The sequence below is a fragment of the Macaca thibetana genome, chromosome 2 (assembly GCF_024542745.1).
Source record: "Macaca thibetana thibetana isolate TM-01 chromosome 2, ASM2454274v1, whole genome shotgun sequence".
Classification (NCBI taxonomy): domain Eukaryota; kingdom Metazoa; phylum Chordata; class Mammalia; order Primates; family Cercopithecidae; genus Macaca; species Macaca thibetana.
The window spans coordinates 101,963,359-101,980,829 of record NC_065579.1 but is presented as its reverse complement, the minus strand read 5'-3'; the positions used below and the strand labels follow the sequence as shown (position 1 = coordinate 101,980,829).

The 17,471-nt window shown below is 42.8% G+C and overlaps 2 protein-coding genes across 3 annotated transcripts in view; one reads left to right on the top strand and one right to left on the bottom strand.

The window, feature by feature from the left end:
- SMARCC1 (SWI/SNF related, matrix associated, actin dependent regulator of chromatin subfamily c member 1) overlaps positions 1 to 17,471 on the top strand; it is a 195,593-nt gene that overhangs the window by 41,535 nt on the left and 136,587 nt on the right. For both annotated transcript variants that reach the window (XM_050780744.1, XM_050780745.1), the window contains exons 4-5: positions 9,472 to 9,553; positions 11,088 to 11,180. In XM_050780744.1, the coding sequence (XP_050636701.1) occupies positions 9,472 to 9,553; positions 11,088 to 11,180 (175 nt within the window). The remainder of the gene's footprint in view (positions 1 to 9,471; positions 9,554 to 11,087; positions 11,181 to 17,471) is intronic.
- The window catches only part of DHX30 (DExH-box helicase 30), a 196,318-nt gene that overhangs the window by 119,235 nt on the left and 59,612 nt on the right, over positions 1 to 17,471 (bottom strand). The window lies entirely within an intron of this gene.

The window sequence follows — 17,471 nt, the reverse complement described above, 5'->3', positions numbered from 1 at the left end:
CACTGCAAGCTCCACCTCCCGGGTTCACCCCATTCTACTGCCTCAGCCTCCCGAGTAGGTGGGACTACAGGCACCCACCACCACGCCTGGCTGATGTTTTAGTATTTTTTGTATTTTTTCATTTTTAGCTAACACGGGGTTTCACCGTGTTAGCCAGGGTGGTCTTGATCTCCTGACCTCATGATCTGCCCGTCTCAGCCTCCCAAAGTGCTGGGATTACAGGTGTGAGCCACTGCGCCCAGTGTGATTTCTTATATTTGATTTTTATAGTAACAGGTATACATTATTAGCAAATTAGAAGGTAGGCTTGCCAGGAAATGTGTAAATGTGTATAATGAACTCATACATTATGTTTGAAGTGGATAGATAGTATTTTTGTTTGTTTTGTTTTTTTGAGACTTAGTTGCGCTCTTTCGCCCAGGCTGGAGTGAAGTGGTGCGATCTTGGCTCACTGCAACCTTTGCCCCCAGGTTCGAGTGATTCTCCTGCCTCAGCCTCTTGAGTGACTGGGATTACAGGCACCTGCCACCATGCACCCAGCTAATTTTTGCATTTTTAGTAGAGATGGAGTTTCACCATGTTGGCCAGGCTGGTCTCAAACTCCTGACCTCAGGTGATCCACCTTCCTTGGCCTCCCAAGGTTCTAGGATTACAGGTGTGAGCCACCGTGCCTGGCCAGATAGCAGTTTTAAGAGATCAAGTTAGCTAGGCCTTCAAGAGTGTTCCATTTTGCTATCCTCAGGACAGTGATAAAAGGAGAAATACATATCTTTGCCTAGATCAGTGTTGGAGATAGATTGAGAATCCCTGCAGATGTTCCTGCCATTTTGCTCCCTTCAGTCTTTTCCCCTTTTCTAGCTGTCTCTCTTGGTACTATTTCTTTTTTTTCCCCTTGAACTCTGGGGTTTCCATCAGTTGCTGGGACTAGTGATGTTTGACGATGATGGTCCTGATCTGTGGGGTTGTCAGGGACATACTTCACAGGGTAGGGTTGGGGGAGTGGAGTATATTGTCTTGAAATTGTTTGGTATTTTCAGTTGAGTTAGCTGTGCGCAGTTTATAAGCTTAGCATCTTTCCAGGAGAATACACATGTAATTTATATATTTTACTTTCAAAGTTAAGCTAACCCCATACTTTATGGCTGGGAAGTGCAAATAAATATTTAGATCAACAATAAGGACAAGTGTGCAATTAAATTATTTATATAGTAAATAGGACATATAAACTAACGTGTATTTACTGAAACTTTTTATATATGGATGGTGTTGAATAGACGTTGATTTGGATCACCTGAGGTCAGGAGTTCGGGTCCAGACTGGCCATCATGGCGAAACCCCGTCTCTACTAAAAATACAAAATAAATTAGCCAGACTTGGTGGTGGGCACTTGTAATCCCAGGTACTCACGTGGCTGAGACAGGAGAATCACTCGAACCCGGGAGACGGAGGTTGCAGTGAGCTGAGATTGCGCCACTGCACTCTTGCCTGGGCAACAGAGCAAGACTCTGTCTCAAAAAAAAAAAAGATATTGACTAAAAGCATGAGTCTTTTTTGTTTTTGTTTTCAGAGGTAGCTCTCTGTTTTCCAGTTCTGTGTCTAGCTCTGATGTTGGACCTCTCACGAGGGTATTATTCCCTGATCTAGGACCAACGGCATGTTTCAGTACTCGTAGAGATGGTTTGTTCCCTACTCTTGACTCTGGGTTCCCGGTTGGAACTCTTTCTGTCCCTGGTTCTTGTTCAGCTTCTATCACAAGTCCTGACCTAGACACTTAAGGACAGAATTCCAAAGTGATATGATTTTTCACAGGTCACGTATTGTGGAACTTGCTTTGTGTCTATAGTTTCTGCACAATGAAAAAAAAATTTTTTTTGAGACAGAATCTCGCTCTGTCACCCAGGCTGGAGTACAGTGGTGTAATCTCGGCTCACTGCAACCTCTACCTCCCGGGTTCAAGCGAATCTCCTGCCTCACCCTCCTGAGTAGCTGAGATTACAGGTGCCTGCCACCACACATGGCTAATTTTTGTATTTTTAGTAGAGACCGGGTTTCTCCATGTTGGCCAGGCTGGTCTTGAACTCCTGACCTCAGGTGATCTGCCTGCCTTGGCCTCCCAAAGTGCTAGGATTACAGGCTTGAGTCACCGTGCCCGGCCACAGTGAAATATTTTTATCTGAAATCACTTGCAGTAGTTTAGAAAGATATGTATAATACAGGTCGGGCACAGTGGCTTGCACCTGTAATCCTAGCACTTTGGGAGGCCAGGGTGGTCTGATCACGAGATCAGGAGTCAGAGACCATCCTGGCCAACATAGTGAAACCTCGTCTCTACTAAAAATGCAAAAATTATCTGGGCATGGTGGCATGCGCCTGTAGTCCCAGCTACTTGGGAGGCTGAGGCAGGAGAATTGCTTGAACCCGGGAGGTGGAGGTTGCAGTGAGCCGGGATCGCGCCACTGCATTCCAGCCTGTCAACAGAGCGAGACTCCGTCTCAAGAAAAAAAAGAGAGAGATACATATGTAATACGATTTCCTTAAAATTAAAAGTGGGGCTAAAAAAGACGTAAAGGATAGGGTTAGCATTGTCAGGAATAAGAATTTTTCCAAGTCTCTTAATGCAGATTGTGCCACAATTATTTCCTTTCAGGTATAGTTATGTATCCAGTTTCAGTGTGTACCTTCTCTCATCTCTTGTGCCTCACACTTGAAGTGAGTGCATATGTTAGTAACTTCCCCACTCTGTTTGGATATCTGAATGCTGACCTGTCATTCTGACCATGCCCTGACTTGCCCCATGCCTAACATGCCTCTCAGAACCTTGTGTGTGTTCTTTTTTTTTTGTTCTTTTTTTTGTTCTTTTTTTTTTTTTGAGACGGAGTCTCGCTCTGTCGCCCAGCCCAGGCTGGAGTGCAGTGGCACGATCTCGGCTCACTGCAAGCTCCGCCTCCCGGGTTCACGCCATTCTCCTGCCTCAGCCTCCCGAGTAGCTGGGACTACAGGCGCCCACAACCGCGCCCGGCTAATTTTTTGTATTTTTAGTAGAGACGGGTTTTCACCGTGGTCTCGATCTCCTGACCTTGTGATCCGCCCGCCTCGGCCTCCCAAAGTGCTGGGATTACAGGCGTGAGCCACCGCGCCTGGCCTGTGTGTGTTCTTTAATTGAACCTCACGGTCTAGGTTGCATTTCTGGCTTTAGGTCCAAAGTTTGCTGGTTTCGTTATTATGGCAAGCACTATTTTCTTCTTCTTTCATTGTGGTTCTGCTTTCTTACTTCTCAGTAGTCTTTGTTTTAGTCGCTAATGGCATGAAGCTCTAATGTCATGCATATGAGGTTGAATGGGAATACCTGGTAATTGCTAGCATATTTGTGAAGAGACTGTACATATTAATATTACAGAATTGGCCAGCTGTTGTGGCTCATGCCTGTAATCCCAGCACTTTGGGAGGCTGAGGTAGGCAGATTGCTTGAGCCCAGGAGTTTGAACCCAGCCCAGGCAACATGGGAAAACTCAGCCTCTACAAAAAGTAGAAAAATTAGCTGGGTATGGTGGCACATGCCTGTAGTCCCAGCTACTTGGGAGGCTGAGGTGGGAGGATCACTTGAGCCCAGGATGTAGAGGCTGCAGTGAACCAAGATTGCACCACTGCACTCCAGCCTGGGTGACAGAGACCCTGTGTCAAAAAAAAAAAAAAAAAAAAAGAGAAATTACAGAATTGAAATTTTAAGTTTGATCTTTCTGGATGTTTCTAAATAGGCAAAATCAATGAGTGTCTTATTAATGGTTTTTCTCCTGAAGGATAAAACTTTGTATAGATTTGAATTGTAGTTATATGTAACTGAAGGATAACAAGTTTGACCTATTCATGGAAATCCAAACAGATCTCCCAAAGGAGAGATTAAATACCAAGTTCAATTAAGTAATAGAGAATTGACTTTAGTGCCCACGTGCCCAGAGATTAGGATGTTGTTTATTTTTCCCTACAGTTCTAAAGAGATTGTTAAATTTTTTTTTTTTTTTTTTTTTTTTTTTTTGAGACGGAGTCTGGCTCTGTCGCCCGGGCTGGAGTGCAGTGGCCGGATCTCAGCTCACTGCAAGCTCCGCCCCCCGGGTTTACGCCATTCTCCTGCCTCAGCCTCCCGAGTAGCTGGGACTACAGGAGCCCGCCGCCCCGCCCGGCTAGTTTTTTGTATTTTTTAGTAGAGACGGGGTTTCACCGTGTTCGCCAGGATGGTCTCGATCTCCTGACCTAGTGATCCGCCCGTCTCGGCCTCCCAAAGTGCTGGGATTACAGGCTTGAGCCACCGCGCCCAGCCCATTTTTTTTTTTTTTTGAGATGGAGTCCTGCTTTGTCACCCAGCGAGCTGGAACACTATCTTGAATTTACCAAGAATGTTTAAATTAAGTTTTGCTTTCTAATAATGCAGAAAGGTGTTCAAGCTTCAACCCGAAAGAGGAATGCAAATTAGAACTATAATCATTAGACCGGCGTGGTGGCTCACGCCTGTAATCCCAGCACTTTGGGAAGCCGAGGCGGGTGGATCACCTGAGATCAGGAGTTGGAGACCGACCAGGCTGGCCAAAATGGTGAAACCTCGTCTCTACTAAGAATACAAAAAATTAGCCGGGTATCGTGGCGGGTGCCTGTAATCCCAGCTACTCGGGAGCCTGAGGCAGGAGAATCACTTGAACCCGGGAGGTGGAGCTTGCAATGAGCCGAGATCTCACTGTTGCACTCCGTCCTGGGCAACAAGCATGAAACTCCCTGTCAATTAAAAAAAAAAACCACAAAAACTATAATCATTAAATATTTTAAAATCTATCGCAGATTGACAAAGATTAAAAGGTGAGGTAATGTAAAATAAAAATAAGTACATAGTTGGCTACTGAGAGGGAGAAAGCATAATACATTCTTAGTGGAACTATAAATGAGTACCATTTTATTGAAAGATGATTTTGCCAGTTGTGTTACATTTGTATTATGTTTCTTATTTCAAGTTGAGTATCTCTAATTCCTTACAAATCCATCTGACTAGTACTAGGTTCTAGAAGAATCCCATAGGAGGGCTCTAGAAAAAAAAAAAAAACAAAATCAACTGGAAAGAGATATTCTTGCCCTATGTTATCACAGTCCTTTAGAGAAAAGCAAATAAATACATTTTCCTTTTCTGACTTTTTTTTTTTTTTTTGAGACAAGGTCTCGCTGTGTTGCCCAGGCTGGAGTGCAGTGGCATGATCTCGGCTTACTGCAAGCTCCGCCTCCCGGGTTCACGCCATTCTTCTACCTCAGCCTCCCGAGTAGCTGGGACTACAGGTGCCCGCCACCACGCCCGGCTAATTTTTTTGTATTTTTAGTAGAGACGGGGGTTTCACTGTGTTAGCCAGGATGGTCTTGATCTCCTGACCTTATGATCTGCCTGTCTCGGCCTCCCAAAGTGCTGGGATTACAGGCGTGAGCCACTGTGCCTGGCATTTTTTTTTTTTTTTTTTTTTTTTTTTGAGACCGAGTCTTGCTCTGTCGCCAGTACAGAGTGCATAGGCGCCATCTAAGCTCACTGCAACCTCCATCTCCCAGGTTCAAGCTATTCCCTTGCCTTAGCCTCCCAAGTAGCTGGGACTGTAGGTACACGCCACCATGCCTGGCTAATTATGTTTTAGTAGAGACAGGGTTTCACCATGTTGACCAAGATAGTCTCTTATTTCTCGCCCCCATGATCCGCCCGCATAGGCCTCCCAAAGTGCTGAGATTACAGGAGTGAGCCACTGCGTCCCGCCTTTCTGACTTTTTAAATCTTTGGCCATTTAAACTGTAAATGCAAGCTCTCAGTTGAGGGTTTACTCATTAATATAAAAGTCTTCTGCATTGTTTCCTTTTGTCAATCTACTGGGCAATATCTTGCTGTAGCCTTTCAATCTAAGGCAGTAAATATGCATTGTGTGTCAAAAGGAATTACGGGCTGGTGGGAAGCCAAGGTGAAAGGTTCGCTTGGGCCCAGGAGTTGGCGACCAGCCTGGGCAACATAGAGAAGCCCTGTCTCTTGAAGAAATTTTAAAATACTACCCCAGAAAGGTAGCATGTACCTGTAGTTCAAGCTCCTCGGTAGGCTGAGCCGAGAGGACTGCTTGACCCCAGGAATGCAAGGCTACCTACAGTGAGCTATGACTGAACTGCTGCAGTCCAGCCTGGATGACAGAGCAAGAGTCTATTAAAATATATATATTAAATAAAAATAGAAAATTTTTAAAAAGTTCCTCTACTAACTGTATTCCTCCAGTTTTATTGCCTCTTGTGAGTATATTTAGGGCTACCTCTAGAAAATGGTCCGAATAGGGCCGGGCACGGTGGCTCACACCTGTAATCCCAGCACTTTGGGAGGCCAAGGTGGGTGGATCACGAGGTCAGAAGATCAAGACCATCCTGGCTAACATGGTGAAACCCCGTCTCTACTAAAATACAAAAAATTAGCTGGGCATGGTGGTGCATGCCTGTAGTCCCAGGTACTTGGGAGGCTGGGGCAGGGGAATCACTTGAACCTGGGAGGCGGAGGTTGCAGTGAGCCAAGATCGCGCCACTGCATTCCAGCCTAGCAACAGAGCAAGACTAGCAAGACTCTGTCTTTAAAAAAGAAAGAAAGAAAGAAAGAAAGAAAATGGTCCGAATAAAAATAGTCTGGTTTTTTTTTTGAGACCGAGTGTCACTCTGTTGCTTAGGCTGGAGTGCAATGTTGCAGTCTGGCTCACTGCAAGCTCTGCCTCCTGGGTTCACACCATTCTCCTACTTCATCCTCCTGAGTAGCTGGGCCTACAGTTGCTTGCCACCACGCCCAGCTAATTTTTTTTTGTATTTTTAGTAGAGACAGTGTTTCACTGTTAGCCAGGATAGTCTTGATCTCCTGACCTCGTGATCCGCCCACCTCGGCCTCCCAAAGTGCTGGAATTACAGGCGTGAGCCACTGTGCCCAGCCTAATCAGACTCTTTAACACTGGATGGATCCCAGGTGAAGAGTTTATTCCATAGAAGTTGTGTAAAAGGGCTTCAGAAGGAAACTTCTAAAGGGAAAAACAAAAATGCACTGAGCCAAGTGCAAGACAACAATACAGCCAAACAGTTTTGTGGGGAAGTTGCTAAAGCTGGTCTTAAATAAGGAGCTTTGTATGATGACAGCAAGCTAGACTACCCTGGAGACCATCCCCACAGGATGGTCTAATATGCTGTACCCCAAAAGGGTGGCAAACATCCTAGTAGGATCAGGTGTGGTAGCTCACACCTATAATCCGAGCACTTTGGGAGGCTGAGGCAGAAGAATCACTTAAGGCCAGAAGTTCAAGACTAACCTAGCCAACATAGCAAGACCCCATCTTTATTAAAGAAAGAAGAAAAGAAAAAAACATGAAAGATGGCCAGGTGTGGTGGCTCACATCTGTAATTCCAGCACTTTGGGAGACCGAAGCATGTGATCACCTGAGGTCAGGAGTTCGAGTTCAGCCTGGCTGACATGGTGAAACCCTGTCTCTACTAAAAATACAAAATAACTGGGTGTCATGGAGCATGCCTGTAATCCCAGCTACTCGGGAGGCTGAGGCAGGAGAATCGCTTGAATCCAGGAAGCAGAGGTTGTGGTAAATCGAGATCACACCACTGCATTCCAGCCTGGGCAACAGAGTGGGACTCCATTTAAAACAACAACAACATAGAAGATAGGCTTAGCTTCATAGAGCAAGTGACTTGGGGACTGATTCTGGAAGTGATAGTGTCAGGCCCATTGAGTGGGTAGTAACATCCTGGAAAGGCTATAGAGTTTAAAAAGAAAGATTGGAAGTGTGGGGAACATCTCCAGGATAAAATAGCATGACATGTGAGTTAAGCGTATGAGCTCTGGACTCAGACTGCCTAATGCTAGGTAGTATCTGGTAATGATTAAGAAAATTATAACTGGGCCAGGCGTGTTGGTTCACCTCTGTAATGTCAGTACTTTGGGAGACTGAGGCAGGAGGATTGCTTGAGCTCAGGAATTTGAGACCAGTTTGGACCAACATAGTGAGACCTTTGGCTTTACAAAAATAAAAATAAAAAACAATTACCTGGGTATGATGGCTGGTGCCTGTGGACCCAGCTACTCAAGGCTGAGGTTGAGGTGGGAGTGTCCCCTGAGCCCAGGAGTTCAAGGTTACAGGGAGCTCTTACTGCACCAGACCTTTCCAGCCTAGATGACACAGTGAGACTTTGCCTCCAAAAACAAAAATTATAACTATAGCTAACATTTATTGATCAGTTACTTTATATTAAATTTAAGCACTGTTGTAGTATATACCTCATTTAACCTTCACAAAAACCCACAGTAGGCTATTACATTTATGAAGCAGTCAATCCTTGGGTTAACAAATTGCTCAAGACTAATGTAGTTTTCCACAATCCTTACTTTCAGTCACTAAGCTCTACTCCTCTCCTGGATGTTAGTGTTAAAAGAACTAAAACAGAGCAAAAACAAAGTAGGTATTGAATAAAAAATAAGGAGAAACAGGCGTTAGACTTTGTAAAGATTTAACCACATGGAGGTGACATGCTTGGGAACTTAATGTAAAGAGACATTGGAGAAGAGTTTCAAGTAAAGGTAAATACATCAGTTTTACCACATTTAGGAAAACAGTGCTTGTTATTCATACTTGCGGGTTTGGTATACCCCCAGCAATCAAGTGATTTCAGATTAAGGGATAGTCTCTGCTCTTGACTGTTACTGTGGCCAGTTAAAAATTTTATTTGGAGAAACCTTGTCTGTTTAAATCACGTCTTACAGCTGTATCAGAATTAAATACCCAAGATGCTTTCCTTTATCTAAGAGAACACAGATACTGCTGAATTTGAACAAATGATTTTTTTTTTTTTTTTTTTTTTTTTTTTGAGACGGAGTCTTGCTCTGTCACCAGGCTAGAGTTCAGTGGCATGATCCTGGCTCACTGCAACCTCTGCCTCTCGGGTTCAAGCGATTCTCCTGCCTCAGCCTCCAGAGTAGCTGGGATTACAGGCGTGCTCCACCATGCCCAGCTAATTTTTGTATTTTTAGTAGAGATGGGATTTCACCATGTTGGCCAGGCTGGTCTTGAACTCCTGACCTTGTGATCCGCCCGCCTCACCTCCCAAAGTGCTGGGATTGCAGGCGTCAGCCACTGTACCCAGCATGGATCTGTGAACTACTTTTCTGTAAGATGTAAGATGTCTTAGATTTAAGGAAAATTAGATAGATATGTCATGGAATTGATACTTCATTTTCACTGAGGTGGATCTTAATATCTCTTTTATAAGGGTGTTGATACTGTGTATTCTTATATTACTGAGAGAATATCTCACACGTTTTGTAGAGTGTTATTTTAATTTCCAAATCTTTCTAACTCATTTGCATCGAATTCTAAAACCAAGTTTTCATTTGTGTTTAAGGTGGGAGACAAATTAACTAGGGTTTTTCCTTTTTTTTAGGCGGAGGTTTGACCTACAGAACCCATCCCGAATGGATCGTAATGTGGAAATGTTTATGAACATTGAAAAAACATTGGTGCAGGTAACTTGGAAACAGGTTATTTAAAAAGTTTGCCTTTAATATATTTTCAGTTTTAAGATTGGCGGGCCGGGCGCAGTGGCTCACGCCTGTAATCCCAGCACTTTGGGAGGCTGAGGCAGGCCTCCCAAATCACGAGGTCAGGAGATCGAGACTATCCTGGCTAACATGGTGAAACCTCGTCTCTACTAAAAAAAAAAAAAAAATACAAAAATTTAGCTGTGTGTGGTGGTGAGTACCTGTAGTCCCAGCTACCTAGGAAGTTGAGGCAGGAGAATGACGTGAACCCAGGAGGCGGAGCTTGCAGTGAACCAAGATTGCGCCACTGCACTCCAGCCTAGGCAGCAGAGCGAGACTACGTCTCAAAAACAAAACAAAACAAAAACAGATTGGCTTTATTGGATTGCCAAAAGAACAAAGGAAGAAAATGTTCTGAAAGGTATTGTTTTATTATTTTTATGGGTGTTTGGGGATTAGAGCTATGATTAATCTTGTCTTTAAGACTATTAAAATTTATGGTGAAATAATTTATAATTTTCTTCATTAATTTTACCTAATGTATTGTTTGACTTGCCTTTATTTTATTTTTATTTTCTTTGAGACAGGGTCTCACTCTGTCACCCAGGCTGGAGTGCAGTGGTGCGGTCATAGCTAGGCTCACTGCAGCTTTGAACTCTCGGGCTCAAGTGATCCTCCCACCTCAGCCTCCCCTGTAGCTGGGACTACAAGCACACGCTATCACACCTGGCTAATTTTTTGTATATTTTGTAGAGGTGGAGTTTTGCTGTGTTGACCAGGCTGGTTTCGAATTCATGAATTCAAGTGATTTGCCTGCTTGGCCTTCCAAAGTTCTGGGATTACAGGCATGAACCACCGAGTCCGGCCTGCCTTCATTTTATTTGGTTTAAGCACTCTTCCATCCTACTGTTCACTTGACTGAATATTTTCTTTGGGTTTGTTCCATGGTTGTACCATAAATACACATATTATTTCTCTAACTATATTATAACCTGGAAAAAAGAATGCTTAATGTCCTTATTTGTGTTTCCTAATATGTTCATTGTTTAATAATTTATGGTGATCACTAAATTAACCTTCCTGGGGAGAGGTAGCTGGCAAAAATTCAGTTAGATATTACTGTTAACTTAATATGTGAAAGTTGTTTGTCTCACAGATTCTTAGCTAGGGAAACAATTGGATATGTTTTGTTTGTTGGGTGAGAGTTTTTTTCATGATTTGGGGAGTCAACATACATGTTTTGTCATTGCTATTTTTAAGATTAACTGTAATCCCCTTCCATAGCTAAAAACACTACATTAGACCATTAAAGTAAATTTGGGTAAAATTGGGGAGGAGGATTAATCTGGCAATCTGGTGTGGTATCTTAATGAAAAAGCTGCTGAATTTCTTTAGGTCATGCTTCTCAATATTTTTTGTGGCAGAAAAGGTTATCTGGGGGTGGTTTGTGTATTACATAAATAATGTGATATTATTTCAAAACCAAGAGAATTTGAAAGTCTGTTCTTTTCATCCTCAGAACAATTGTTTGACCAGACCCAACATCTACCTCATTCCAGACATTGATCTGAAGTTGGCTAACAAATTGAAAGATATCATCAAACGACATCAGGTAATAGACACAATCACTTTAGATAATAATAGACACGATCACTTCATTTTGTAATTGTAAGCCTCTAATAAATGTCAACCATAGTAATGCTTTGGATTTCTTGATATATTTACATCAAAATAAATTTTTTTCTTGAGTTTTTATTTCTCTTTTTAGAGGTGAGGTGTCACTGTGTTGCCCAGGCTGGAGTGCAGTGGCGCTGTCCTAGCATCCTTGCTCACTGTAGCTTTAGACTCCCGGGCTCAAGAGATCTTCCAGTTTTTGTGTGTGTGTGTGGTTTTTTTTTTGTTGTTGTTGAGAGAGTCTTGTGTTGTCGCCCAGGCTGGAGTACAGTGATGCGATCCCGGTTCATTGCATCCTCTGTCTCCGAGGTTCAAGTGATTCATGTGCCTCAGTCTCCAGAATTGCTGGGACTACAGGTGTGTGCCACCATGCCTGGCTAATTTTTGTATTTTTCGTAGAGATGGGGTTTTGCCATGTTGGTGAGCCTGGTCTCGAACTCCTTACCTCAAGTGATCTGCCCACCTCAGCCTCCCAAAGAGCTGGGATTACAGGCATGAGCCACCGTGCCCGGCCACGATGATTTCTCACTATGTTCCCAGGCTGGTCTTGAATTCCTGGCCTCAAGTCATCCTCTAGCCTCGCCCTCCCAAAGTATTAGGATTGATTATAGGTGTGAGCCACCATACCTGGCCTCTTTTTGAGTTCTTAAAGTAGCAGTGTTTTTTTTCTCTCCACTCATCTTTAGCTTTTAGCCTAGAGTAGCATTTAATAAAGTCATTGGTATGGAGTCTTTAGTCTTATTGTGAAGTGTGCTTACATAGACCTAAGGAGACCAATGTATTCTATATCACAGAGCTCTATCTACATCACAGAGATTATAAAGTCAAATAGAGTTGGTAACATAATTGGTAGGAAGAAATGACATATTACTTTCAAGTAATCCTGTCTCCCTTAACCCCGCATTTTATGTATTCTGTTACATACATTATTTAAAAAAAAGCAATTGATGGCCAGGCGTGGTGGCTCATGCCTGTAATCCCAGTACTTTGAGAGGCCAAGGCGGGTGGATCACAAGGTCAAGAGATCGAGACCATCCTGGTCAACATGGTGAAACTCGTCTCTACTAAAAATTAGCTGGGCATGGTGACGCGCCTCTGTAGTCCCAGCTACTGGGGAGGCTGAGTCAGGAGAATTGCTTGAACCCAGGAGTGTAGGTTGCAGTGAGCTGAGATGGCGCCACTGTACTCCAGCCTGGTGACAGAGCGAGACTGTGTCTCAGAAAAATTCTGCCCCCTCAAGCTTACTTTGTCTTGATACACATGTACTAGTACTGTCTTCTGATATCTTAGCCTTCTTCTTCTGACTTCCTTTTAGGCTGAGACTTTGGGTATTTACTACATGTAAGTTTACGATTACACGTGACTAAACTGTAATTAAGCCCATCACATAGTAATCTAGCTGAGGAGACTTATGTAGAAGATAGTTTTCTGAAACATTCCTTGTGTGACAGAGTTTTATGTATCCTTAGAATTGGTTGAGAAGCCTCATGAAATGTCTTTTTTTCCTGCTGCAAAAGAGATTACCAATTGAATTATGTTTTAGCATTTAGTAAAATATCTTGCATGTTCTGAAAGTTAATGTTTCTAGTACTGCATACAATTAAAGATTGAGTACATTCTTTCTTTTATATATGATATCTCAAAGTGTAAGGTAATATAATTATTTTATCACATTGAGCAATCTGAAGTCCAGTTCCTTTTTTTACTAGTATTATGGCTTTGAACAGATCCCTTAAACCTCTCTCTTTTGGAATATCTTTTTATTGGATTGACTGTCAAATGCAGTTTATATGTGGAATGTTACCAGGACAGGAGTGGAACAAATTGATTGCTGTTTCTTGCCTTGAACCTGAAATTACCTACCCTTTTTGCTACCAGGTTGTACTGGAAACATTTTATGTATTGTCCTACAATTTATGCTGAATATTTAGCTGTTTTATATATATATATATAGAGAGAGAGAGATATATATATATATTTTTTTTTTGAGGTGGAGTCTCGCTCTGTCACCCACGCTTTAGTGCAGTGGTGCGATCTCGGCTCACTGCAAGCTCTGCCTCCCGGGTTCAAGCCATTCTCCTGCCTCAGCCTCCCGAGTAACTGGGACTACAGATGCATGCCACCTTGCCTGGCTAATTTTTTTTTTTTGTATTTTTAGTAGAGACAGGGTTTCACTGTATTAGTCTCGGTCTCCTGACCTTGTGATCCGCCTGCCTCGGCCTCCCAAAGAGCTGGGATTACAGGCATGAGCCACTGCGCCCGGCCTTAGCTGTTATATTTTTGATGAAACCTGCCTTAGTGATTGTTTTCTAGGGATACCCTCCAGAGAGATGCAGAGGTCTAACTGGCTTCTTAGAATCTTAGGAAAGAGACCTTAATAGGTCATAATAATAGTACCTTCATTGATTTGATGATCAGGCCTTTATGTGTAAGCATTTTAAATGAATTAACAGGCTGGGCACCGTGGCTCACGCCTGTAGTCCCAGCACTTTGAGAGGCCAAGGCAGCCAGATTGCTTAAGCCCAGGAGTTCAAAACCAGCCTGGGTAACAAGGCAAAACCTCTACAAGATGATAAGTAAATGAACCAACAGCTCACATTGATTGAGTACCTTCAGTGTTCCTAATGCCTTAATTCATTGTATTTGTTAATTCAGTTGTAAAGAATTCTAATGATATAGGTGTTATTGTTATTACTTTGTTTCTTTTTTGTTGTTGTTCTTTTTTGTTTCTTTGTTTGAGACAGAGTCTCACTCTGTCTCCCAGGCTGGAGTGCAGTGGCGTGATCTCAGCTCACTGCAAACTCCAATCCCCGGGTTCAAGCGATTCTCCTACCTTAGCCTCCCAGGTAGCTGGGACTACAGGCATGTGCCACTATGCCCTGCTAATTTTTGTATTTTTTAGTAGAGACAGGGTTTCACCATATTGGACAGGCTGGTCTCGAACTCCTGACTTTGTGATCTGCCCAAAGTGCTGAGATTACAGTCATGAGCCACCTTGCCCGGCCTTGTTGTTTTTCTTTTTTTAACAACAGGTGTGCTCCACTGCACCTGGCTATTTTAGTTTTATTTTTGAAGAGACATGGTCTTGCCTAGGCTGATCTCAAGCTCCTGGCCTCAAGAGATTCTCCCTGCCGCCTCGGTCTCCCAAAATGCTGGGATTACAGGCATGAGCCACGGAACCCACCCTGCAGCACACACTCCCCCCCACTCCTTTTTTTAAATGGAAGGTTTGTGGAAACTGTGTCAAGCGAGTCTGTTGGTGCCATTTTCCCAATAGCATGTGCTCACATTGTGTCTCTGTATCACATTTTGGTAATTCTCACAATATTTCAAACTTTTTTAGTTGTTTGTTTGTTTGTTTTGTCACCCAGGCTGGAGTGCAGTGGTGCGATCTCAGCTCACTGCATCCTCCACCTCCTGGGTTCAAGCAGTTCTCTGCCTCAGCGTCCCGAGTAGCTGGTATTACAGGCACCCGCCACCACGTCCAGCTAATTTTTGTATTTTTAGTAGATACGGAGTTTCACCATGTTGGCCAGGCTGGTCTTGAACTCCTGACCTTGTGATCCTCCCCGGCTTGGCGTCCCAAAGTCCTGGGATTACAGGTGTGAGCCACCACTCCTGGCTTACTTTTTTAGTATTATTGTATATGTTATGGTGATCTGTGATAGATGCTATTTGATATTATTTTAATTGCTTTGGTTTAGCACAACACCCATAGAAGATGGTGAAGTTAATTGATAAATATATGTGTTCTGACTTCTCCACTGACTGGCTATTCCTCTCTCTACCTCGTCCCTGAGACCCACAAGTATTAAAATTAGGCCAATTAATAACCCTACAATGACCTCTAGCTGGTCAAGTCAAAGGAAGAATTGCTTATCTGTCACTTTAAATCAAAAGCTAGTCGTGATTTAGTTTAGTGAGGAAGGCATGACAAAAGCCAAGATAAGGTGAGAACTTGGCTTCTTAAGCCAAACAACCAAGTTTTTAATGCAAAGGAAAAGTTTTTGAAGGAAATTAAAAGTGGAACTCTAGTGAACATGCAGATGATACGGTGCAAAACATGCTTATTGCTGATACTGAGAAAGCTTCAGTGGTCTGAATAGGAGATCAAAGCAGCCCAACATTTCCTTAAGCTAAATTCTAATCCAGAACAAAGGACTAACTCTCTTCAATTCTGTGAAGGCTGAGAGAGGTGAGGAAGCTGCAGAAGGAACGTTTGAAGGTAGCAGAGGTTGCTTAATGAGGTTTAAGGAAAGAAGCCATTTTCAGAACATAAAAATACAAGGTGAAGCAACAAGTGCTAATGTAGAATCTGCAGCAAGTTATCCAGAAGATTGAGCAAAGATAATTGGTGAAGCTGGCTACACCAAACAACATATATTCAATGTAAATGATAGTCTTCTATTAAAATAAGATGCTATTTAGCGTCTTATTTATAAGATGCTATGCATCATATTTATAAGATGTCATAGTTAGAGAAGTCAATGCCTGGCTTTAAAGCTTCAGCCAGGCTGTTTGGGGCTTAATGCAGTTGGTGACTGTAAGTTAAAGCCAATGGTCATTTGCAGTTCTTATAATCCAAAGGCCGTATAGATAATGCTACATCTTCTTTGCCTGTGCTCCATAACAAACTGCAAAGCCTAGATGACAGCACATCTATTTACAGTATGATTTACTGAATACTTTAAGCCCACTGTAGAGACCTGCTGCTCAGGAAAAACAATTTCTTTTGAAATACCACTGCTCATTGACAGTCACCTAGTCACCAAAGTCTCTATTGGAGATGTACAAGGAAATTAATGTTATTTCCATGCATAGTAACACAACTTCCATTCTGCAGCCATGTTTTAAGGAGAAATTCGACTTTCAAGTCTTGTTATTTAAGGAATACATTTTGTAAAGATATAGCTGCTATAGTTAATGGTTCGTATGATGGATCTGGGCAAAGTAAATTGAAAATCTTCTGGAACAGATTCATCATTCTAGATGCCACTAAGAACACATGTGATTCATCAGAGGTCACAATATCAACAGTAACAGAAGTTGTGAAGACGTGGATTCTGACCCTCATGGTTGACTTTGAGGGGTTAAAGACTTTAGCTACAGACGTGGTTCAAATAAGAGAACTAGAATTTGAATTGAAGCCGGAACATGTGACTGAATTGCCATGATCTTATGACCAAACTTGAACATATGGAAGAGTTGTTCCTTATGGATGAACAAAGTGCTTTCTTGACATGGAATCTACTCCTGGCATAATTGCTGTTAACATTGTTGAAATGAGAACAAAGGATTTTAAATATTACATAAATTTACTTGATAAAGCAAACAGCAGGGTTTTGAAAGAAATTCTACTGTGTGTAAAATGCTGTCAGCATCACATGCTACAGAGAAATCGTTTGTGAAAGTAGTCAATTAATGTGACAAACTTTACTGTTGACTTATCTTAAGAAATTGCCACAGCCACCTTAACCCTCAGCAACCACCACCCTGATCAGTCAGCTGCCAGCATCATTGAGGCAGTATCCTCTATCAGCAAAAAGACTGATTTGCTTAAGTCTCAGATGATTGTTAGCATTTTTTTTTTTTTCTTTGAGGTGGCATTTTGCTCTTGTTGTCCAGGCTGGAGTGCAATGGCGTGATCTCGGCTCGCTGCAACCTCTGCCTCCGGGGTTCAAGGGATTCTCCTGCCTCAGTCTCCTGAGTAGCTGGGATTATAGGCACCTGCCACCACACCCAGCTCATTTTTTGTATTTTTAGTGGACACAGTTTTCACCATGTTGGCCAGGCTGGTCTCGAACTTCTGACCTCAGGCGATCCACCCACCTCGACCTCCCAAAGTGCTGGGATTACAGGCGTGAGCCACTGGGTCCGGCTGTGATTGTTAGCATTTTTGAGCAATAAAATATTTTTAAATTAAGGTATATACGTTGTTTTCTAAAACCGTGTAAACATAACTTTTTATTTTTGTTTTGAGAGACAGGGTCTCTCTCACTCTCTTGCCCAAGCTAACGTACAGTGGCATAATCATAGTTCACTGCAACCTTGAACTCCTGGGCTCAAGTGATCCTCCCACTTCACCTCCTGAGTAGCTGGGACTACAGGCATTATTGCCTGGCTTTTTTTTTTTTTTTTTTTTTTTTTTTTTTTTGAGACAGAGTCTCGCTCTGTCACCCAGGCTGGGGTGCAGTGGCTGGATCTCAGCTCACTGCAAGCTTCGCCTCCC